Source organism: Salvelinus fontinalis, chromosome 11 (assembly GCF_029448725.1).
Source record: "Salvelinus fontinalis isolate EN_2023a chromosome 11, ASM2944872v1, whole genome shotgun sequence".
Lineage (NCBI taxonomy): Eukaryota > Metazoa > Chordata > Actinopteri > Salmoniformes > Salmonidae > Salvelinus > Salvelinus fontinalis.
The window spans coordinates 5033108-5058228 of NC_074675.1; the positions used below are offsets into that span (position 1 = coordinate 5033108).

The window sequence follows — 25121 nt, forward strand, 5'->3', positions numbered from 1 at the left end:
CCAGAACCTCTGCAATAGAGAGAGGTGGTGAAGACATCTGTTCTGGTACCAGAACCTCTGCAGTACAGAGAGGTGGTGAAGCGAAGCCTCTTAGTGGAACACAACGCTGGGAGCAGAACACAGCTCTCCTCCCAAACAGCCCCCTATTCCCTCTCTAGTGCCCTTCCTGTGACCAAAGCCCATCAGCTCTATATGAGAATAGTGGGCTATCTGAGACGTATTTGCAGTCAGAGATATTCACTCTCTTAGTTGGGACACTGGGGGTGGGTAGGGGTGTGATAAACGACTGTGTTACCCCCGGGCCGTCTGCAGAGAGCTGGGTCTGGTTCATCACGCCCCAAACGGACTGAAACAGGGAGGGACTGACTTCTGCTACGGTGTGCTCTACTGAACACGTGTTGCGTGTGTCGTCTGGGCTACAGACCAGTGGTATCCTGTAATCTGCAGCTGTCGTCCTTTCTACCGTCTCCTTGACCTGCCCCACCCCCCCCACCCCCCACCTGTCCACATCATGTCCCTGTTATCCAACCAAGACACAGGACAAGTATTTAAAAGACAGCATTTAGAACAGCTATTGAGACGGACACACACACACACACACACACACACACACACACACACACACACACACACACACACACACACACACACACACACACACACACACACACACACACACACACACACACACACACTGTAGATTGTCTCAGAGGCAACAATACACGGCTGATCATTTCACAGACATACTAGTTGAACATGACTGTGTGTAGATACATATTTTAGTAAGTGTTGTATAAGTGTGTTGGAATAACTTTAGTTAACATGGTGGAATAACTCTAGTTGACATGGTGGAATAACTCTAGTTGACATGGTGGAATAACTCTAGTTGACATGGTGGAATATCTCTAGTTGACATGGTGGAATAACTCTAGTTGACATGGTGGAATAACTCTAGTTGACATGGTGGAATAACTGTAGTTGACATGGTGGAATAACTCTAGTTGACATGGTGGAATAACTCTAGTTGACATGATGGAATAACTCTAGTTGACATGGTGGAATAACTCTACTTGACATGGTGGAATAACTCTACTTGACATGGTGGAATAGACTGAGACCCACCTCTCAGTCCTGTTCTGTAGTACAGAGACCAGCTGAGACCCATCTCTCAGTCCTGTTCTGTAGTACAGAGACCAGCTGAGACCCACCTCTCAGTCCTGTTCTGTAATACAGAGACCAGCGGAGACCCACCTCTCAGTCCTGTTCTGTAGTACAGAGACCAGCTGAGACCCACCTCTCAGTCCTGTTCTGTAGTACAGAGACCAGCTGAGACCCACCTCTCAGTCCTGTTCTGTAGTACAGAGACCAGCTGAGACCCACCTCTCAGTCCTGTTCTGTAGTACAGAGACCAGCTGAGACCCACCTCTCAGTCCTGTTCTGTAGTACAGAGACCAGCTGAGACCCACCTCTCAGTCCTGTTCTGTAGTACAGAGACCAGCTGAGACCCACCTCTCAGTCCTGTTCTGTAGTACAGAGACCAGCTGAGACCCACCTCTCAGTCCTGTTCTGTAGTACAGAGACCAGCTGAGACCCACCTCTCAGTCCTGTTCTGTAGTACAGAGACCAGCGGAGACCCACCTCTCAGTCCTGTTCTGTAGTACAGAGACCAGCTGAGACCCACCTCTCAGTCCTGTTCTGTAGTACAGAGACCAGCTGAGACCCACCTCTCAGTCCTGTTCTGTAGTACAGAGACCAGCTGAGACCCACCTCTCAGTCCTGTTCTGTAGTACAGAGACCAGCTGAGACCCACCTCTCAGTCCTGTTCTGTAGTACAGAGACCAGCTGAGACCCACCTCTCAGTCCTGTTCTGTAGTACAGAGACCAGCTGAGACCCACCTCTCAGTCCTGTTCTGTAGTACAGAGACCAGCTGAGACCCACCTCTCAGTCCTGTTCTGTAGTACAGAGACCAGCTGAGACCCATCTCTCAGTCCTGTTCTGTAGTACTGAGACTAGCGGAGACCCACCTCTCAGTCCTGTTCTGTAGTACAGAGACCAGCTGAGACCATCCAGGCATCAGGAACAGGAACAGGAACAGACTGACTGTCCCCTTAACCCAGAGGACTAGTACCAGCTCTGTCCTGTCTGTGTTCCAGGACAAGGAGACTAACTGTCCCCTAAACCCAGAGGACTAGTACCAGCTCTGTCCTGTCTATGTTCCAGGACAAGGAGACTGACTGTCCCCTTAACCCAGAGGACTAGTACCAGCTCTGTCCTGTCTAGGTTCCAGGGCAAGGAGACTGACTGTCCCCTTAACCCAGAGGACTAGTACCAGCTCTGTCCTGTCTGTGTTCCAGGGCAAGGAGACTGACTGTCCCCTTAACCCAGAGGACTAGTACCAGCTCTGTCCTGTCTATGTTCCAGGGCAAGGAGACTGACTGTCCCCTTAACCCAGAGGACTAGTACCAGCTCTGTCCTGTCTGTGTTCCAGGGCAAGGAGACTGACTGTCCCCTTAACCCAGAGGACTAGTACCAGCTCTGTCCTGTCTGTGTTCCAGGACAAGGAGACTGACTGTCCCCTTAACCCAGAGGACTAGTACCAGCTCTGTCCTGTCTGTGTTCCAGGGCAAGGAGACTGACTGTCCCCTTAACCCAGAGGACTAGTACCAGCTCTGTCCTGTCTGTGTTCCAGGACAAGGAGACTGACTGTCCCCTTAACCAAGAGGACTAGTACCAGCTCTGTCCTGTCTGTGTTCCAGGACAAGGAGACTAACTGTCCCCTAAACCCAGAGGACTAGTACCAGCTCTGCCCTGTCTGTGTTCCAGGGCAAGGAGACTGACTGTCCCCTTAACCCAGAGGACTGGTACCAGCTCTGTCCTGTCTGTGTTCCAGGACAAGGAGACTGACTGTCCCCTTAACCCAGAGGACTAGTACCAGCTCTGTCCTGTCTGTGTTCCAGGACAAGGAGACTAACTGTCCCCTAAACCCAGAGGACTGGTACCAGCTCTGTCCTGTCTGTGTTCCAGGGGAAGGAGACTGACTGTCCCCTAAACCCAGAGGACTAGTACCAGCTCTGTCCTGTCTATGTTCCAGGACAAGGAGACTGACTGTCCCCTTAACCCAGAGGACTGGTACCAGCTCTGTCCTGTCTGTGTTCCAGGACAAGGAGACTGACTGTCCCCTTAACCCAGAGGACTGGTACCAGCTCTGTCCTGTCTGTGTTCCAGGGCAAGTGTCAGAGTTAGAGACAGACAGATGTACAACAAGCCAATGTTTCTTTAAAAGTCATTCCCTGTCACCGTGTGTATTGGTATCATAGCTACAGTACAGTTAGTAGGAGCTAGCGGGCTGTTTGTGTTACACGGTCCTCTCTCTATCCAGGGATCTGCCATCTGGGCCGAATAACAAGCAAATCCACCAGGGTCTGTTGAAGGAAAGACAAGCAGCAGAACCCTTGTTTACCCCTCATAATACAACACCACCACTAGGAGACCCGTCTGTTACTGTCCTCTGATACGTTGTGACCAGTCTCTGCTACTGTCCTCTGATACGTTGTGACCCGTCTGTTACTGTCCTCTGATACGTTGTGACCCGTCTGTTACTGTCCTCTGATACGTTCTGACCCGTCTGTTACTGTCCTCTGATACGTTGTGACCAGTCTCCGTTACTGTCCTCTGATACGTTCTGACCCGTCTGTTACTGTCCTCTGATACGTTGTGACCAGTCTCTGTTACTGTCCTCTGATACGTTGTGACCCGTCTGTTACTGTCCTCTGATACGTTGTGACCCGTCTGTTACTGTCCTCTGATACGTTGTGACCAGTCTCTGTTACTGTCCTCTGATACGTTCTGACCAGTCTCTGTTACTGTCCTCTGATACGTTGTGACCAGTCTCTGTTACTGTCCTCTGATACGTTCTGACCAGTCTCTGTTACTGTCCTCTGATACGTTGTGACCAGTCTCTGTTACTGTCCTCTGATACGTTGTGACCAGTCTCTGTTACTGTCCTCTGATACGTTGTGACCAGTCTCTGTTACTGTCCTCTGATACGTTGTGACCAGTCTCTGTTACTGTCCTCTGATACGTTCTGACCAGTCTCTGTTACTGTCCTCTGATACGTTGTGACCAGTCTCTGTTACTGTCCTCTGATACATTCTGACCAGTCTCTGTTACTGTCCTCTGATACGTTCTGACCAGTCTCTGTTACTGTCCTCTGATACGTTGTGACCCGTCTGTTACTGTCCTCTGATACGTTGTGACCAGTCTCTGTTACTGTCCTCTGATACGTTGTGACCAGTCTCTGTTACTGTCCTCTGATACGTTGTGACCAGTCTCTGTTACTGTCCTCTGATACGTTGTGACCAGTCTCTGTTACTGTCCTCTGATACGTTCTGACCAGTCTCTGTTACTGTCCTCTGATACGTTCTGACCAGTCTCTGTTACTGTCCTCTGATACGTTGTGACCAGTCTCTGTTACTGTCCTCTGATACGTTGTGACCAGTCTCTGTTACTGTCCTCTGATACGTTGTGACCAGTCTCTGTTACTGTCCTCTGATACGTTGTGACCAGTCTCTGTTACTGTCCTCTGATACGTTGTGACCAGTCTCTGTTACTGTCCTCTGATACGTTGTGACCAGTCTCTGTTACTGTCCTCTGATACGTTGTGACCAGTCTCTGTTACTGTCCTCTGATACGCTGTGACCCGTCTCTGTTACTGTCCTCTGATACATTGTGACCAGTCTCTGTTACTGTCCTCTGATACGTTGTGACCAGTCTGTTACTGTCCTCTGATACGCTGTGACCAGTCTCTGTTACTGTCCTCTGATACGTTGTGACCCGTCTGTTACTGTCCTCTGATACGTTGTGACCAGTCTCTGTTACTGTCCTCTGATACGTTCTGACCCGTCTGTTACTGTCCTCTGATACGTTCTGACCAGTCTCTGTTACTGTCCTCTGATACGTTGTGACCAGTCTCTGTTACTGTCCTCTGATACGTTGTGACCAGTCTCTGTTACTGTCCTCTGATACGTTGTGACCAGTCTCTGTTACTGTCCTCTGATACGCTGTGACCAGTCTCTGTTACTGTCCTCTGATACGTTGTGACCCGTCTGTTACTGTCCTCTGATACGTTGTGACCCGTCTGTTACTGTCCTCTGATACGTTGTGACCAGTCTCTGTTACTGTCCTCTGATACGTTGTGACCAGTCTCTGTTACTGTCCTCTGATACGTTGTGACCAGTCTCTGTTACTGTCCTCTGATACGTTCTGACCAGTCTGTTACTGTCCTCTGATACGTTGTGACCAGTCTCTGTTACTGTCCTCTGATACGTTGTGACCAGTCTCTGTTACTGTCCTCTGATACGTTGTGACCAGTCTCTGTTACTGTCCTCTGATACGTTGTGACCAGTCTGTTACTGTCCTCTGATACGTTGTGACCCGTCTGTTACTGTCCTCTGATACGTTGTGACCAGTCTCTGTTACTGTCCTCTGATACGTTGTGACCCGTCTGTTACTGTCCTCTGATACGTTGTGACCAGTCTCTGTTACTGTCCTCTGATACGTTGTGACCAGTCTCTGTTACTGTCCTCTGATACGTTCTGACCAGTCTCTGTTACTGTCCTCTGATACGTTCTGACCAGTCTCTGTTACTGTCCTCTGATACGTTGTGACCAGTCTCTGTTACTGTCCTCTGATACGTTGTGATGAAGTATCACACAGTAACCTCTTGGTGCGTCTGAAGTGGCCCCCTATTCCCTTTATAGCGCACTATAAAGTATACACACAACAGTAGTGCACTATGCAGGGAATAGGGTGACGTTTGGGACACGGCCCGAGGCAAATAGAGGAAGTTAGAAGTGAAATGACCATCGGGTTAGAGTGCAGACAGAGTAATTAACTAGTTCTACCAGCTGATTACAGTGTAATGTATAGAATACCTGCTGTATTGACACAGACTCTAGTCTACAGAGTAATTAACCAGTTCTAACAGCTGATTACAGTGTAATGTATAGAATACCTGCTGTATTGACACAGACTCTAGTCTACAGAGTAATGAACCAGTTCTAACAGCTGATTACAGTGTAATGTATAGAATACCTGCTGTATTGACACAGACTCTAGTCTACAGAGTAATTAACTAGTTCTACCAGCTGATTACAGTGTAATGTATAGAATACCTGCTGTATTGACACAGACTCTAGTCTACAGAGTAATTAACCAGTTCTACCAGCTGATTACAGTGTAATGTATAGAATACCTGCTGTATTGACACAGACTCTAGTCTACAGAGTAATTAACCAGCTGATTACAGTGTAATGTATAGAATACCTGCTGTATTGACACAGACTCTAGTCTACAGAGTAATTAACCAGCTGATTACAGTGTAATGTATAGAATACCTGCTGTATTGACACAGACTCTAGTCTACAGAGTAATTAACTAGTTCTACCAGCTGATTACAGTGTAATGTATAGAATACCTGCTGTATTGACACAGACTCTAGTCTACAGAGTAATTAACCAGTTCTACCAGCTGATTACAGTGTAATGTATAGAATACCTGCTGTATTGACACAGACTCTAGTCTACAGAGTAATTAACCAGCTGAGTACAGTGTAATGTATAGAATACCTGCTGTATTGACACAGACTCTAGTCTACAGAGTAATTAACCAGTTCTACCAGCTGATTACAGTGTAATGTATAGAATACCTGCTGTATTGACACAGACTCTAGTCTACAGAGTAATGAACCAGTTCTAACAGCTGATTACAGTGTAATGTATAGAATACCTGCTGTATTGACACAGACTCTGGTCTACAGAGTAATTAACCAGTTCTACCAGCTGATTACAGTGTAATGTATAGAATACCTGCTGTATTGAGACAGACTCTAGTCTACAGAGTAATTAACCAGTTCTAACAGCTGATTACAGTGTAATGTATAGAATACCTGCTGTATTGACACAAACTCTGGTCTGTCTAGTCTACAGACAGGACAGTAGTGGTCTGTCTAGTCTACAGACAGGACAGTAATGGTCTGTCTAGTCTACAGACAGGACAGTAATGGTCTGTCTAGTCTACAGACAGGACAGTAGTGGTCTGTCTAGTCTACAGACAGGACAGTAGTGGTCTGTCTAGTCTACAGACAGGGCAGTAGTGGTCTGTCTAGTCTACAGACAGGACAGTAGTGGTCTGTCTAGTCTACAGACAGGGCAGTAGTGGTCTGTCTAGTCTACAGACAGGACAGTAGTGGTCTGTCTAGTCTACAGACAGGACAGTAGGGGTCTGTCTAGTCTACAGACAGGACAGTAGTGGTCTGTCTAGTCTACAGACAGGACAGTAGTGGTCTGTCTAGTCTACAGACAGGACAGTAGTGGTCTGTCTAGTCTACAGACAGGACAGTAATGGTCTGTCTAGTCTACAGACAGGACAGTAGTGGTCTGTCTAGTCTACAGACAGGACAGTAGTGGTCTGTCTAGTCTACAGACAGGACAGTAGTGGTCTGTCTAGTCTACAGACAGGACAGGACAGTAGTGGTCTGTCTAGTCTACAGACAGGACAGTAGTGGTCTGTCTAGTCTACAGACAGGACAGTAATGGTCTGTCTAGTCTACAGACAGGACAGTAGTGGTCTGTCTAGTCTACAGACAGGACAGTAGTGGTCTGTCTAGTCTACAGACAGGGCAGTAGTGGTCTGTCTAGTCTACAGACAGGACAGTAGTGGTCTGTCTAGTCTACAGACAGGACAGTAGTGGTCTGTCTAGTCTACAGACAGGACAGGACAGTAGTGGTCTGTCTAGTCTACAGACAGGACAGTAGGGGTCTGTCTAGTCTACAGACAGGACAGTAGGGGTCTGTCTAGTCTACAGACAGGACAGTAGTAGTCTGTCTAGTCTACAGACAGGACAGTAGGGGTCTGTCTAGTCTACAGACAGGACAGTAGGGGTCTGTCTAGTCTACAGACAGGACAGTATGGGTCTGTCTAGTCTACAGACAGGACAGTAGTGGTCTGTCTAGTCTGTAGACAGACCACGGTGTGCGGTGTGTGTAAGCAGTAGGACAGGAGGAATAGACAAACCCCTGCCTGAACGAAGCAACAGGATGTTGCAGAGAGAGAAAGATGCCTGCCGAGCGACGAGGTAATCACCTAATCTACTGAGGAAGGGTCTGGCGGGGAGACAGCTCAGGAACACAGGAAGTACACTAATAACAATCCTGGTAAACATGTATAAGAAAGAACGAGCTACGTACACAGAGGATTGAAGTTAATATGAAAGGACATTTCCCCAAAACAACCTACTTCTCTCTTCGCATCCTGAATGTAGGGGCATATTGTACATGTCATTCTCTATGGATTTCACTAGGCATCCTGAATGTAGGGGTATATTGTACATGTCATTCTCTATGGATTTCACTATGCATCCTGAATGTAGGGGCAGATTGTACATGTCATTCTCTATGGATTTCACTAGGCATCCTGAATGTAGGGGTATATTGTACATGTCATTCTCTATGGATTTCACTAGGCATCCTGAATGTAGGGGTATATTGTACATGTCATTCTCTATGGATTTCACTACGCTGTAACGTTCCTGACCTATTTTTATGTTATTTTGATTATGTTTAGTTGGTTAGGGCGTGAGTTGGGGTGGGCATTGTATGTTGTGTGTGTTTGGTTAGTCCATGGGTGTTGTATGTGTATGGGATAGTGTTTGTTAGGTTGTCTAGTTATGTCTATGGCTGCCTAGATTGGGTCTCAATCAGAGACAGCTGTCATTCATTTGTCTCTGATTGGGAGCCAGATTTAAGGTAGCCATAGGCAGTAGGCTTTTGTGGGTGTTTGTTCCTGTGTCCTCACAGGACAGTTGAAGGTTAGTCTCATTTTGTTGTTTTGTAGTTTTGTAGTGTCTTGTTTGCTGTTTTTATTAAAAGATGGCTTATTTCCCTCAATCCGCATCTTGGTCCTATCCATGCTCCTCCTCGTTTGAGGAGGAGAACAACATTGACTGCCTTTACAGAAACACCCACCACAACAGGACCAAGCGGATTGAGGAGAGAGAAAAAGAACTAAGGCACTGGACACAGGAGGAATGGTCTTGGGAGATCATGGACGGAAAAGGACCCTGGGGAAGGGTTGGAGAGAATCGCCGCTCTCGGGAGGTGAAGAAGGCAGCCACAGCCCAGGAGCGGTGGATTGAGGAGGCAGCACGTATGAGAGGCTGGAAGCCCGAGAGGCTCACCCAAGAATTTCTTGGGGGGGGGGGCTAAAGGGGAGTGTGGCGAAGCCGGGTTGGATACCTGAGCCAACTCCCCGGGCTTGCCGTGGAGTAAGAGGGCGTCGTACTGGTCAGACACCGTGTTATGCGGTAAAGCGCACGGTGTCCCCAGTACGCGTGCTTAGCCCAGTGCGGGCTATTCCACCTTGCCGCACTGGGAGGGCTAGGTTGGGCATCGAGCCGAGTGCCATGAAGCCGGCCCAACGTATCTGGTCTCCAGTACGTCTCCTCGGGCCGGCGTACATGGCACCAGCCTTACAGGTGGTGTCCCCGGTTCGCCTGCATAGGCCAGTGCGGGCTATTCCACCTCGCCGCACTGGCAGGGCTACGGGGACCATTCAACCTGGTAGGGTTGGGGAGGCTCGGTGCTCAAGAGCACGTGTCCTCCTTCACGGTCCGGTATATCCGGTGCCACCTTCCCACCCCAGCTCAGTACCACCAGTGCCTACACCACGCACCAGGCTTCCAGTGCATCTCCAGAGCCCTGTTCCTCTTCCACGCACTCTCCCTATGGTGCGTGCCCACGGCCCGGTGCCTCCAGTTCCGGTACCACGCACCAGGCCTATAGTGCGTCTCAGCCGGCCAGAGTCTGCCGTCTGCCTAGCGCCAGAGCCGTCCTGCCATGACCAGCCAGAGCCGTCCTGCCATGACCAGCCAGAGCCGTCCTGCCATGACCAGCCAGAGCCGTCCTGCCATGACCAGCCAGAGCCGTCCTGCCATGACCTGCCAGAGCCGTCCTGCCATGACCTGCCAGAGCCGTCCTGCCATGACCTGCCAGAGCCGTCCTGCCATGACCTGCCAGAGCCGTCCAGCCATGACCTGCCAGAGCCGTCCAGCCAGGACCTGCCAGAGCCGTCCAGCCAGGACCGGTCGGAGTCCCTCAGCCCGGACCGGTCGGAGTCCCTCAGCCCGGACCGGTCGGAGTCCCTCAGCCCGGACCGGTCGGAGTCCCTCAGCCCGGACCTGCCGGAGTCCCTCAGCCAGGACCTGCCGGAGTCCCTCAGCCAGGACCTGCCAGAGTCCCTCAGCCAGGACCTACCAGAGTCCCTCAGCCAGGACCTGCTGCCCCTTGTCCCGGTGCTGCCCCTTGTCCCGGTGCTGCCCCTTGTCCCGGTGCTGCCCCTTGTCCCGGTGCTGCCCCTTGTCCCGGTGCTGCCCCTTGTCCCGGTGCTGCGCCTTGTCCCGGTGCTGCGCCTTGTCCCGGTGCTGCCCCTTGTCCCGGTGCTGCCCCTTGTCCCGGTGCTGCCCCTTGTCCCGGTGCTGCCCCTTGTCCCGGTGCTGCCCCTTGTCCCGGTGCTGCCCCTTGTCCCGGTGCTGCCCCTTGTCCCGGTGCTGCCCCTTATCCCGGTGCTGCCCCTTATCCCGGTGCTGCCCCTTATCCCGGTGCTGCCCCTTATCCCGATGCTGCCCATTCAGTTAGGTGGGATTAGTTGGAGGGTGGTCATTGGGTGGGGGATACGGAAGCGGGGAGTGACTATGGTGGTGTGGGGACAGCGTCCAGAGCCGGAGCCACCACCGTGGACAGATGCCCACCCAGACCCTCCCCTAGACTTTTGGTGGTGCGTTCAGAGTACGCACCTTGAGGGGGGGGTTATGTCACGTTCCTGACCTATTTTTATGTTATTTTGATTATGTTTAGTTGGTCAGGGCGTGAGTTGGGGTGGGCATTGTATGTTGTGTGTGTTTGGTTAGTCTATGGGTGTTGTATGTGTATGGGATAGTGTTTGTTAGGTTGTCTAGTTATGTCTATGGCTGCCTAGATTGGGTCTCAATCAGAGACAGCTGTCATTCATTTGTCTCTGATTGGGAGCCAGATTTAAGGTAGCCATAGGCAGTAGGCTTTTGTGGGTGTTTGTTCCTGTGTCCTCACAGGACAGTTGAAGGTTAGTCTCATTTTGTTGTTTTGTAGTGTCTTGTTTGCTGTTTTTATTAAAAGATGGCTTATTTCCCTCAATCCGCATCTTGGTCCTATCCATGCTCCTCCTCGTTTGAGGAGGAGAACAACATTGACTGCCTTTACATACGCATCCTGAATGTAGGGGCAGATTGTACATGTCATTCTCTATGGATTTCACTAGGCATCCTGAATGTAGGGGTATATTGTACATGTCATTCTCTATGGATTTCACTAGGCATCCTGAATGTAGGAGCAGATTGTACATGTCATTCTCTATGGATTTCACTAGGAAGACTCTAGTGACTAGTCTGACCTGGTAGTGACTAGTCTGACCTGGTAGTGACTAGTCTGACCTGGTAGTGACTAGTCTGACCTGGTAGTGACTAGTCTGACCTGGTAGTGACTAGTCTGACCTGGTAGTGACTAGTCTGACCTGGTAGTGACTAGTTTGGCCTGGTAGTGACTAGTCTGACCTGGTAGTGACTAGTCTGACCTGGTAGTGACTAGTCTGACCTGGTAGTGACTAGTCTGACCTGGTAGTGACTAGTCTGACCTGGTAGTGACTAGTCTGACCTGGTAGTGACTAGTCTGACCTGGTAGTGACTAGTCTGACCTGGTAGTGACTAGTTTGGCCTGGTAGTGACTAGTCTGACCTGGTAGTAACTAGTCTGACCTAGTAGTAACTAGTCTGACCTAGTAGTAACTAGTCTGACCTGGTAGTGACCTGGTAGTGACTAGTGTGGCCTGGTAGTGACTCGTCTGACCTGGTAGTGACTAGTCTGGCCTGGTAGTGACTAGTCTGACCTGGTAGTGACTAGTCTGACCTGGTAGTAACTAGTCTGACCTGGTAGTGACTGGTGTGACCTGGTAGTGACTAGTCTGACCTGGTAGTGACTAGTCTGACCTGGTAGTGACTAGTCTGACCTGGTAGTGACTAGTCTGACCTGGTAGTGACTAGTCTGACCTGGTAGTGACTAGTCTGACCTGGTAGTGACTAGTCTGACCTGGTAGTGACTAGTCTGACCTGGTAGTGACTAGTCTGACCTGGTAGTGACTAGTCTGACCTGGGCTGGTCAGTAGTGTTATGCAGAGTAAGGGAGGGTATAGGGCTGGTCAGTAATGTTATGCAGAGTAAGGGAGGATATATGGCCTGGCAGCGAGCAGCAGTCAGTACTTCTAACTGAGGAGGTGAACACTCACTAAGAGACAGCCGAGGCCCCATGGGAGCTGATCCCTTGAATCCTGTTGAGTCTGGAAATCCAGTTTGTTCACCATTATGTCCTATTTCACAATCCTCCTGCAGCACACACACGCACACACACACGCACACGCACACGCGCAGACGCATACACGCTCACACATACACGCTCACACGCTCACACACACACGCTCACACACACTCTTGATAGGCTCTATGTCAAGCACTGTCTTTTCTGTTGTTTCGGTCCAGAGCAGAGTAGGACGGGGAGTGAGAGAGTCCCCCTTTGTCTTCTGTTGTCTCCTCCCCCATTCCTTTATCAGCTTGACTAGTATAGTAACACAGCTCTCCCTACAGCTTCCTTCTTCCTGGTTCCTTTATCAGCTGGACTAGTATAGTAACACAGCTCTCCCTACAGCTTCCTTCTTCCTGGTTCCTTTATCAGCTGGACTAGTATAGTAACACAACTCTCCCTACAGCTTCCTGGTTCCTTTATCAGCTGGACTAGTATAGTAACACAGCTCTCCCTACAGCTTCCTTCTTCCTGGTTCCTTTATCAGCTGGACTAGTATAGTAACACAACTCTCCCTACAGCTTCCTGGTTCCTTTATCAGCTGGACTAGTATAGTAACACAACTCTCCCTACAGCTTCCTGGTTCCTTTATCAGCTTGACTAGTATAGTAACACAACTCTCCCTACAGCTTCCTTCTTCCTGGTTCCTTTATCAGCTGGACTAGTATATTAACACAGCTCTCCCTACAGCTTCCTTCTTCCTGGTTCCTTTATCAGCTGGACTAGTATAGTAACACATCTCTCCCTACAGCTTCCTTCTTCCTGGTTCCTTTATCAGCTGGACTAGTATAGTAACACAGCTCTCCCTACAGCTTCCTTCTTCCTGGTTCCTTTATCAGCTGGACTAGTATAGTAACACAACTCTCCCTACAGCTTCCTGGTTCCTTTATCAGCTGGACTAGTATAGTAACACAACTCTCCCTACAGCTTCCTTCTTCCTGGTTCCTTTATCAGCTTACTTATCAATACTTCCTGTCAGTGGTAGTTGGATTATATCTAGAAACACATCTAAAACCAGGTGTTCCAGTCAGTGGTAGTTGGATTATATCTAGAAACACATCTAAAACCAGGTGTTCCTGTCAGTGGTAGTTGGATTATATCTAGAAACACATCTAAAACCAGGTGTTCCAGTCAGTGGTAGTTGGATTATATCTAGAAACACATCTAAGACCAGGTGTTCCAGTCAGTGGTAGTTGGATTATATCTAGAAACACATCTAAACCTAACCAGGTGTTCCAGTCAGTGGTGGTTGGATTATATCTAGAAACACATCTAAGACCAGGTGTTCCAGTCAGTGGTGGTTGGATTATATCTAGAAGCACATCTAAAACCAGGAGTTCCTGTCAGTGGTAGCTGGATTATATCTAGAAACACATCTAAAACCAGGTGTTCCAGTCAGTGGTACCTGGATTATATCTAGAAACACATCTAAAACCAGGTGTTCCTGTCAGTGGTAGCTGGATTATATCTAGAAACACATCTAAGACCAGGTGTTCCAGTCAGTGGTAGCTGGATTATATCTAGAAACACATCTAAGACCAGGTGTTCCAGTCAGTGGTAGATGGGTTATATCTAGAAACACATCTAAGACCAGGTGTTCCAGTCAGTGGTAGCTGGATTATATCTAGAAACACATCTAAGACCAGGTGTTCCAGTCAGTGGTAGCTGGATTATATCTAGAAACACATCTAAAACCAGGTGTTCCAGTCAGTGGTAGCTGGATTATATCTAGAAACACATCTAAGACCAGGTGTTCCTGTCAGTGGTAGCTGGATTATATCTAGAAACACATCTAAAACCAGGTGTTCCTGTCAGTGGTAGCTGAATTATATCTAGAAACACATCTAAAACCTGGTGTTCCAGTCAGTGGTAGCTGGGTTATATCTAGAAACACATCTAAAACCAGGTGTTCCAGTCAGTGGTAGCTGGATTATATCTAGAAACACATCTAAGACCAGGTGTTCCTGTCAGTGGTAGCTGAATTATATCTAGAAACACATCTAAAACCAGGTGTTCCAGTCAGTGGTAGCTGGGTTATATCTAGAAACACATCTAAAACCAGGTGTTCCAGTCAGTGGTAGCTGGATTATATCTAGAAACACATCTAAGACCAGGTGTTCCAGTCAGTGGTAGATGGGTTATATCTAGAAACACATCTAAGACCAGGTGTTCCAGTCAGTGGTAGATGGGTTATATCTAGAAACACATCTAAGACCAGGTGTTCCAGTCAGTGGTAGCTGGATTATATCTAGAAACACATCTAAAACCAGGTGTTCCTGTCAGTGGTAGTTGGATTATATCTAGAAACACATATAAAACCAGGTGTTCCAGTCAGTGGTAGCTGGGTTATATCTAGAAACACATCTAAAACCAGGTGTTCCAGTCAGTGGTAGCTGGATTATATCTAGAAACACATCTAAGACCAGGTGTTCCTGTCAGTGGTAGCTGGATTATATCTAGAAACACATCTAAAACCAGGTGTTCCTGTCAGTGGTAGTTGGATTATATCTAGAAACACATCTAAAACCAGGTGTTCCAGTCAGTGGTAGTTGGATTATATCTAGAAACACATCTAAGACCAGGTGTTCCAGTCAGTGGTAGTTGGATTATATCTAGAAACACATCTAAACCTAACCAGGTGTTCCAGTCAGTGGTGGTTGGATTATATCTAGAAACACATCTAAGACCAGGTGTTCCAGTCAGTGGTGGTTGGATTATATCTAGAAGCACATCTAAAACCAGGAGTTCCTGTCAGTGGTAGCTGGATTATATCTAGAAACACATCTAAAACCAGGTGTTCCAGTCAGTGGTACCTGGATTATATCTAGAAACACATCTAAAACCAGGTGTTCCTGTCAGTGGTAGCTGGATTATATCTAGAAACACATCTAAGACCAGGTGTTCCAGTCAGTGGTAGCTGGATTATATCTAGAAACACATCTAAGACCAGGTGTTCCAGTCAGTGGTAGATGGGTTATATCTAGAAACACATCTAAGACCAGGTGTTCCAGTCAGTGGTAGCTGGATTATATCTAGAAACACATCTAAGACCAGGTGTTCCAGTCAGTGGTAGCTGGATTATATCTAGAAACACATCTAAAACCAGGTGTTCCAGTCAGTGGTAGCTGGATTATATCTAGAAACACATCTAAGACCAGGTGTTCCTGTCAGTGGTAGCTGGATTATATCTAGAAACACATCTAAAACCAGGTGTTCCTGTCAGTGGTAGCTGAATTATATCTAGAAACACATCTAAAACCTGGTGTTCCAGTCAGTGGTAGCTGGGTTATATCTAGAAACACATCTAAAACCAGGTGTTCCAGTCAGTGGTAGCTGGATTATATCTAGAAACACATCTAAGACCAGGTGTTCCTGTCAGTGGTAGCTGAATTATATCTAGAAACACATCTAAAACCAGGTGTTCCAGTCAGTGGTAGCTGGGTTATATCTAGAAACACATCTAAAACCAGGTGTTCCAGTCAGTGGTAGCTGGATTATATCTAGAAACACATCTAAAACCAGGTGTTCCTGTCAGTGGTAGTTGGATTATATCTAGAAACACATATAAAACCAGGTGTTCCAGTCAGTGGTAGCTGGGTTATATCTAGAAACACATCTAAAACCAGGTGTTCCAGTCAGTGGTAGCTGGATTATATCTAGAAACACATCTAAGACCAGGTGTTCCTGTCAGTGGTAGCTGGATTATATCTAGAAACACATCTAAAACCAGGTGTTCCAGTCAGTGGTAGCTGGATTATATCTAGAAACACATCTAAGACCAGGTGTTCCTGTCAGTGGTAGCTGGATTATATCTAGAAACACATCTAAGACCAGGTGTTCCAGTCAGTGGTAGCTGGATTATATCTAGAAACACGTCTAAGACCAGGTGTTCCAGTCAGTGGTAGCTGGATTATATCTAGAAACACATCTAAAACCAGGTGTTCCTGTCAGTGGTAGCTGGATTATATCTAGAAACACATCTAAAACCAGGTGTTCCAGTCAGTGGTAGCTGGATTATATATAGAAACACATCTAAAACCAGGTGTTCCTGTCAGTGGTAGCTGGATTATATCTAGAAACACATCTAAAACCAGGTGTTCCAGTCAGTGGTAGCTGGATTATATCTAGAAACACATCTAAGACCAGGTGTTCCAGTCAGTGGTAGCTGGATTATATCTAGAAACACATCTAAAACCAGGTGTTTCAGTCAGTGGTAGCTGGATTATATCTAGAAACACATCTAAAACCAGGTGTTCCTGTCAGTGGTAGCTGGATTATATCTAGAAGCAGTGGTAGCTGGATTATATCTAGAAACACACCTTTTTGTTGGTTGGAGATTCAGACAAATAATGTACTGTTTTAAACCCCATGAAATGTCCTGTGTCTTTTAGAATCCAGAATTGACGTGCTCGACTCAATAGTTCCTCAACGTATTTGGGTGCAGGGTTCAAAGGACACATCAACTGTTCTGTCCGTTGTTTTCAGATGGATCTTTTCCTGTTGATGCTGCTGCTGCTTCTAATGTCTTGTTCCGTCTCTCTGATCTCTTCCAGGTTGGAGGCAATAAGCACACCATGAGTGACCACACGCACGTGGGAAACCACCAACAGATCCACGTTCAACAGCTGTTTGAGGAGAACAGCAACAAACGGACAGTGTTGACTGCACAGCCCAATGGGTTGACCTCTGTGGGCCGGGCAGGGCTACCGCTGCCTGACCGACAGCAGCCCGACATCACCACTACCACGGCCCAGTGTCGGCAGGGCAGCTCAGCTTCCCTCAAGTCCACCGACAGCAAGCCTCAGCCGGCCACCCTGACCCCGGAGCAGGCCATGAAGCAGTTCATGCCCAAGCTGACGGCCTTCGAGCACCATGAGATCTTCAGCTACCCAGAGGTGTATTTCGCTGGCCCCAACGCCAAGAAGAGGCCGGGGGTGATCGGGGGGTCCAACAACGGAGGCTACGATGACGATCAGGGCTCCTACATCCAGGTGCCCCACGACCACGTCTCCTACCGCTACGAGGTTCTCAAGGTGATCGGCAAGGGCAGTTTCGGTCAGGTGGTGAAGGCCTACGACCACAAGGCCCACTGCCATGTGGCGCTGAAGATGGTGAGGAATGAGAAGAGGTTCCACCGCCAGGCGGCGGAGGAGATCCGGATCCTGGAGCACCTGAGGAAGCAGGACAAAGACTCCACCATGAACGTGATCCACATGCTGGAGAACTTCACATTCCGTAACCACATCTGCATGACCTTTGAACTCCTCAGCATGAACCTCTACGAGCTCATCAAGAAGAACAAGTTCCAGGGCTTCAGCTTGCCGCTCGTCAGGAAGTTCGCCCACTCTATCCTGCAGTGTCTGGACTCGCTGCACAAGAACCGGATCATCCACTGTGACCTGAAGCCAGAGAACATTCTCCTGAAGCAGCAGGGACGCAGCGGGATCAAGGTCATCGACTTTGGCTCCAGCTGCTACGAGCACCAGCGGGTTTACACCTACATCCAGTCTCGTTTTTACAGAGCTCCCGAGGTCATCCTGGGGTCACGCTATGGGATGCCTATTGACATGTGGAGCCTGGGCTGTATCTTGGCAGAGTTGCTCACCGGGTACCCTCTGGTGCCGGGAGAAGACGAAGGGGATCAGCTGGCATGCGTCATCGAGCTGCTGGGCATGCCCTCGCAGAAACTTCTGGACTCTTCCAAGAGAGCCAAGAACTTTGTGAGCTCCAAGGGTTACCCCCGGTACTGCGCGGTGACGACCCTGCCGGACGGCTCGGTGGTGCTGAACGGGGGGCGCTCCCGCCGGGGCAAGCTGAGGGGACCGCCGGGGAGCAAGGAGTGGGTGACGGCCTTGAAGGGCTGCGATGACCCTCTGTTCCTGGACTTCATCAAGCAGTGTCTGGAGTGGGACCCTGCCGTGCGCATGACCCCCAGCCAGGCCCTCAGGCACCCCTGGCTCAGGAGGCGCTTGCCCAAACCTCCCACGGGGGACAAAACGGCGGTGAAGCGTATCACCGACGGGGGCTCTGGTGCTATCACGTCAATCTCCAAATTACCCCCCACCTCGGGCTCCACCTCCAAGATAAGGACTAACCTGGCACAAATGACGGACGCTAACGGGAACATCCAACAGAGGACAGTGTTGCCAAAACTAGTCAGTTGAAGGAACTGTAAACAACGCTAGTTCGTCGTCTAATCTAGGATATCTCTTTCTTACTGGTTTTGGTTTGTTTTTTAAATGGAGAGATGATTGTGTTTCTGTCTCTGAGAGCAAAAACAACCGGGGAAGCCGAACAGTACTAGTCACAGTACTAGTCACAGTACTAGTCACAGTACTAGTCACAGTACTAGTCACAGTACTAGTCACAGTACTAGTCACAGTACTCAACCGTGTGGTGTTTAGACAGAGGGGTTTATTCCGCGTTATTATTCACTGCATCATTGTTTAGCAGCTCTGTAGCAGCTTTTATCTAAATATAAACAAGACAACAACATGAAAGTGGTGATCATGAAGGGAACAATGCTTTTAGGTGTTTCGTCTCAGGACTGGGTGCTATGATGGGGCTGGTGGATACCGTTCACACAATCTGGCACAAGCAGAGATGAATAACCTGGGCATGATAGTGGAGAATAACAGAATGGGTGGCTGGCCACGATAAACACATGTCGATAACTAACTCATATCAGACAGTCTGAAGATATTTAGGTTCTGCTTCTCTAACGTATCTCATTGATATTGTGACATTAAATAGCTGTGAGGAAGGTGTTTTTTTTAATAAGATAATAGTATGATGAGGGGAGAGGAGAGGAGGGGAGAAGGGGGCGGAGGGAGAGGAGAGGAGGGGGGAGATGAGAGGAAGGGAGGGGAGAGGAGAGAAGAAGGGGGAGAGGAGGGAGAGGAGAGAAGAAGGGGGAGAGGAGAGGAATGGCATCTATCAAAATATGAGCTGTTGTAAGTTATAAGGTGCTATTCCTTGGTACAGCTGCTGTGAACTGTATATCCTCACAGCAAAACAATGGTGCTTTTTATTGGACAATGGATGTACAGAGGATTTTGGAGCAAAAATGTCTACTTTGTTTTGTTCTAGCAGATCATTGGATGATTAGAAACTACATGTGCTGAGGCAGAGTAGAGATGAGGTGAAGTGGCTTTGAATATTATAATGTCCTCATCAGCGAGGACTTTGTCTGTGTTGAAGGACTGTGTCTGTGTTGAAGGACTGTGTCTGTGTTGAAGGACTGTGGATATTATGATGTCCTCATCAGAGAGGACTGTGTCTGTGTTGAAGGACTGTGGATATTATGATGTCCTCATCAGAGAGGACTGTGTCTGTGTTGAAGGACTGTGGATATTATGATGTCCTCATCAGAGAGGACTGTGTCTGTGTTGAAGGACTGTGGATATTATGATGTCCTCATCAGAGAGGACTGTGTCTGTGTTGAAGGACTGTGGATATTATGATGTCCTCATCAGAGAGGACTGTGTCTGTGTTGAAGGACTGTGGATATTATGATGTCCTCATCAGAGAGGACTGTGTCTGTGTTGAAGGACTGTGGATATTATGATGTCCTCATCAGAGAGGACTGTGTCTGTGTTGAAGGACTGTGGATATTATGATGTCCTCATCAGAGAGGACTGTGTCTGTGTTGAAGGACTGTGGATATTATGATGTCCTCATCAGAGAGGACTGTGTCTGTGTTGAAGGACTGTGGATATTATGATGTCCTCATCAGAGAGGACTGTGTCTGTGTTGAAGGACTGTGGATATTATGATGTCCTCATCAGAGAGGACTGTGTCTGTGTTGAAGGACTGTGGATATTATGATGTCCTCATCAGAGAGGACTGTGTCTGTGTTGAAGGACTGTGGATATTATGATGTCCTCATCAGAGAGGACTGTGTCTGTGTTGAAGGACTGATCTAGGGTCAGGCTGGGTAGGTAGGTAGGGGCTGTGTCTGTGTTGAAGGACTGATCTAGGGTCAGGCTGGGTAGGTAGGTAGGGGCTGCATATACTTGAATAGAAGGTGTTCAGAGTCTGGGGTTGTCTCAGTAATACTCCGGGTTGTAGTGAAAGTCAGTTAGTGTTATAACACGTGGTTATAAAGCACTCTGATGAATCAGGACTTAAGGTTGACTCGTGTAGCTTTTTGAATTGCTTAGCTTCTACCATGTTGACTGTTGCAACTGTAGAGTAGGAGTTTTATTTCCAGTTGATCGTTTCTTGAATATTTTCAGTAGTGAACCAATTATGTGTCTCTGGCCAGAGTGTAAATTCCTAAAACGCTTGTTCCCTTGCACAGCCCAAAAAAGTATTCACATATCCCCCTTACTTTATGTGGAAAAACCTTTAAAACACAATCCTAAACCTAGTAATGAACATTTCCCCAAATGTGTTGGACCTAAAGTATTTGACAAAGGTTTTATTAGTTCACCATAATCAGACAGACTTCTTTAAAGCTTTGTCAAAGTTTTACTTATTTGTTTCACATTTAAAAAAAATATTGTCAAATAAAAGTGGCAATCTGAACGATATTAAAGTGAACATAGGGCTGAATAGAACAGAATGTTGTGCTGTTGTCTGGTCGGTCGGTCGGTCGGTCGGTCGGTCGGTAACCACGGAGTGACTGATGACCTAATGCACAAGAACTCTATGGGATCCTATCAGACTGTCACTGTGTGGATACTTGGAGGCTCCAGGACACGGAGGACAAGTCTCTGTTTGATTGGAGCTCACTACTTCTACTCTACAGAACAGGTGTGGCTGGCTGGGGATTGGATGGACGACCCGGTGACCTCATCAGGTCAGGGAGAATAGCCCGGCCAATGGCGCCCCAGTGGGCGGCGCCTCACCTGCCCCGCTGATGATTGGTTCAGTGCCTGCCAGGGCCAGCTGCACACTGCTCAGTAGCCCCGCCCCCTTTGGAACCCACTGCCACCTGCTGATTGGAGAACGTCAGTGGGGAGGGGCAGGACAGGGGGCCGGGTCACAACGTTCTTTTGACTTTTTATTGTAGTTGTTTTGTGGATTGACAGTCGGGAGGAATTGTGCCCTTAGGTTGAATACAATGTGCCTTTGGTTATCAATGCCATTCATTTAGTAACCCAAGACCAGTAACATAATGACATCATCCCCCTACACCCACCTACAGCACATCTCCCCTGAACATACATCCATTTCACAGATGTTTGAAATGTTTACAGTCATTTTCATGGATGTTTTCTTCAAGCAATGCCCAAAGACAGTCTTCCTGGCTGAACCTCTGACGTGGTAGCGAGCAGGAAGCCAAGCGGCCGCACAATGACAAGTATTACACGGGATACATCCTAAATGGCACCCTATTCCCTATATAGTGCACTACTTTTGATTGGGCCCTGGTCAAAAGTAGTGCACTATATAGGGAATAGGGTGCCATGTGGGCAGCAGCCGTGCAGTTTGGAGACAGAGCTTCAGTCCTGTGGGATGACTAACTCTCTCACCTGGAAACACCCTTTGCCAACAGGGAACGCTTCGTAAGAAGAAATCACCTTATGCTCTGAAAAGGGTTGAGGAACTGGTAGCCTCTGTCTTGTCTTAACATCGAAACAATTCAAGGGGTTATAGCTGTTTGCTTTATTTAATTACTCCTGAAGAGGACAAAAATACATTTTAATCGTTACCTCAGACTGTTGTGATAGATATATCTTCTTATTGTGATTTGAATAATCCAGGGCATTTGGTTACATACCAAAGTGCATTCCTTTCTACGTTTGTGGCTATGAGGAAATGAAGCCAGTGGATTTGTTCTCTTATTTTTCTGAGTAAAAATAAGGCACTCCAACCACTTTTGGTCATTCAAGGGCCATATCTATCTATCTCTCTATCTATCTCTCTATCTATCTATCTCTCTATCTATCTATCTATCTGGAGAATGCTTTTATTACACCAGATGTTCTGTCTGAATGGCGTAGCTCAACTCTAAACCTCTGTGTGCTCGACATGGTTGGATGTAGCCTCTTTTCAGTGCACTGTCAACTGTCCTATCACAATCTACAGTCTATAGTCGATGTGTCAGTCAGCCCAATGTGCTACTCCACGGTAAGGTAACATAGCTGTGGCAGAATCAAGCATTTGGCTATATCGTAAATGTTTTGAAAATGAATTTTAAAATAATAATTTTTTGCTACTTGTAAGAATTTTAACTCTTGACTGTCTCGAGAGTTCTACTACACGACTTTTAGAAGACTGTCTCGAGAGTTCTACTACAAAACTTTTAGTAGACTGTCTCGAGAGTTCTACTACACGACTTTTAGAAGACTGTCTCGAGAGTTCTACTACACGACTTTTAGTAGACTGTCTCGAGAGTTCTACTACAAAACTTTTAGAAGACTGTCTCGAGAGTTCTACTACAAAACTTTTAGAAGACTGTCTCGAGAGTTCTACTACACAACTTTTAAAAGACTGTCTCGAGAGTTCTACTACACAACTTTTAGAAGACTGTCTCGAGAGTTCTACTACACAACCTTTAGAAGACTGTCTCGAGAGTTCTACTACACAACTTTTAGAAGACTGTCTCGAGAGTTCTACTACACAACTTTTAAAAGACTGTCTCGAGAGTTCTACTACACAACCTTTAGAAGACTGTCTCGAGAGTTCTACTACACAACTTTTAGTTGACTGTCTCGAGAGTTCTACTACACAACTTTTAGTTGACTGTCTCGAGAGTTCTACTACACAACTTTTAGTTGACTGTCTCGAGAGTTCTACTACACAACTTTTAAAAGACTGTCTCGAGAGTTCTACTACACAACTTTTAGTTGACTGTCTCGAGAGTTCTACTACACAACTTTTAGAAGACTGTCTCGAGAGTTCTACTACACGACTTTTAGTAGACTGTCTCGAGAGTTCTACTACACGACTTTTAGTAGACTGTCTCAAGAGTTCTACTACACGAGTTTTAGAAGACTGTCTCGAGACTTCTACTACACGACTTTTAGTAGACTGTCTCGAGAGTTCTACTACACGACTTTTAGTAGACTGTCTCGAGAGTTCTACTACACGACTTTTAGTAGACTGTCTCGAGAGTTCTACTACACAACTTTTAGTAGACTGTCTCGAGAGTTCTACTACACAACTTTTAGTAGACTATCTCGAGAGTTCTACTACACAACTTTTAGTAGACTGTCTCGAGAGTTCTACTACACAACTTTTAGTAGACTGTCTCGAGAGTTCTACTACACGACTTTTAGTAGACTGTCTCGAGAATTCTACTACACGACTTTTAGTAGACTGTCTCGAGAGTTCTACTACACGACTTTTAGTAGACTGTCTTGAGAGTTCTACTACACGACTTTTAGTAGACTGTCTCGAGAGTTCTACTACACGACTTTTAGTAGACTGTCTCGAGAGTTCTACTACACAACTTTTAGTAGACTGTCTCGAGAGTTCTACTACACAACTTTTAGTAGACTGTCTCGAGAGTTCTACTACACAACTTTTAGTAGACTGTCTCGAGAGTTCTATTACACAACTTTTAGAAGAAGTAAGAAAAAAAATAGAATGTTGAACTGAGCAACAAAGTTGGTAGATGTTAGTACTCTTTACCACAGCCACGGACGCTGTACATATGTGACATTTGCGATGGATTCAATGTGGATTTGTACATATGTATAATGTTTTTGTCTTTGGTGAAATGCTGCTGGAAGCACTACATGAATGTTGTAGTGGGTTTTAAGCTTGGCCAGTTTTACTATAGTGTATGTAATGTACAGCTAATGGAAGGTCACTTTTTTTAGTGATTATTTGTTACATTTTATTGTTGTGGCCGGAAAATGTTATTAAATAAAAAGTTTTAATGTCCATCTTTCTAATTGAATTGTTTACTGGTGGTTATTTGTCACAGGAATGGTTCCAGGTCAAATGTCGTCAGGGAACGAGATCCAAAGTACTTGAATGGATGTAAGGTTTGCTTCAGTAAAGACTTCATTGAAGAGGAGGATTAAAACTAGTTGTACAAACAATTTCTTACTTCTGACTAAGTAATATATTTCTTTTTACAACGAATCATCATTGACCAAAGTACTGTCATTTCTTACATCGATACAAGCTGCTAGCATACAGCTCTGTGTGTTCCATATTGAATAGATACGAGTTCTAGCCACTAGCATACATCTCTGTGTGTCTTCATATTGAATAGGTAGAGTTCTAGCCACTAGCATACATCTCTGTGTGTTCCATATTGAATAGATAGAGTTCTAGCCACTAGCATACATCTCTGTGTGTTTTCATATTGAATAGGTAGAGTACTAGCCACTAGCATACAGCTCTGTGTGTTTTCATATTGAATAGGTAGAGTACTAGCCACTAGCATACAGCTCTGTGTGTTTTCATATTGAATAGATAGAGTACTAGCCACTAGCATACATCTCTGTGTGTTTTCATATTGAATAGATAGAGTACTAGCCACTAGCATACAGCTCTGTGTGTTTTCATATTGAATAGGTAGAGTACTAGCCACTAGCATACAGCTCTGTGTGTTTTCATATTGAATAGATAGAGTACTAGCCACTAGCATACAGCTCTGTGTGTTCATATTGAATAGATAGAGTACTAGCCACTAGCATACAGCTCTGTGTGTTTTCATATTGAATAGATAGAGTACTAGCCACTAGCATACAGCTCTGTGTGTTTTCATATTGAATA

At 46.9% G+C, this 25121-nt stretch overlaps 2 protein-coding genes across 2 annotated transcripts in view; both read left to right on the forward strand.

Moving 5' to 3' along the window:
• LOC129864906 (dual specificity tyrosine-phosphorylation-regulated kinase 2-like) overlaps positions 1-24289 on the forward strand; it is a 29567-nt gene extending 5278 nt beyond the window's left edge. Inside the window, exon 3 of the mRNA XM_055937218.1 lies at positions 16994-24289. Within this exon, the coding sequence (XP_055793193.1) occupies positions 16994-18604 (1611 nt within the window). The 3' untranslated portion in view covers positions 18605-24289. The remainder of the gene's footprint in view (positions 1-16993) is intronic.
• The window catches only part of LOC129864907 (dual specificity tyrosine-phosphorylation-regulated kinase 2), a 501483-nt gene that overhangs the window by 3962 nt on the left and 472400 nt on the right, over positions 1-25121 (forward strand). The gene's annotated exons all lie outside the window — the stretch shown is intronic.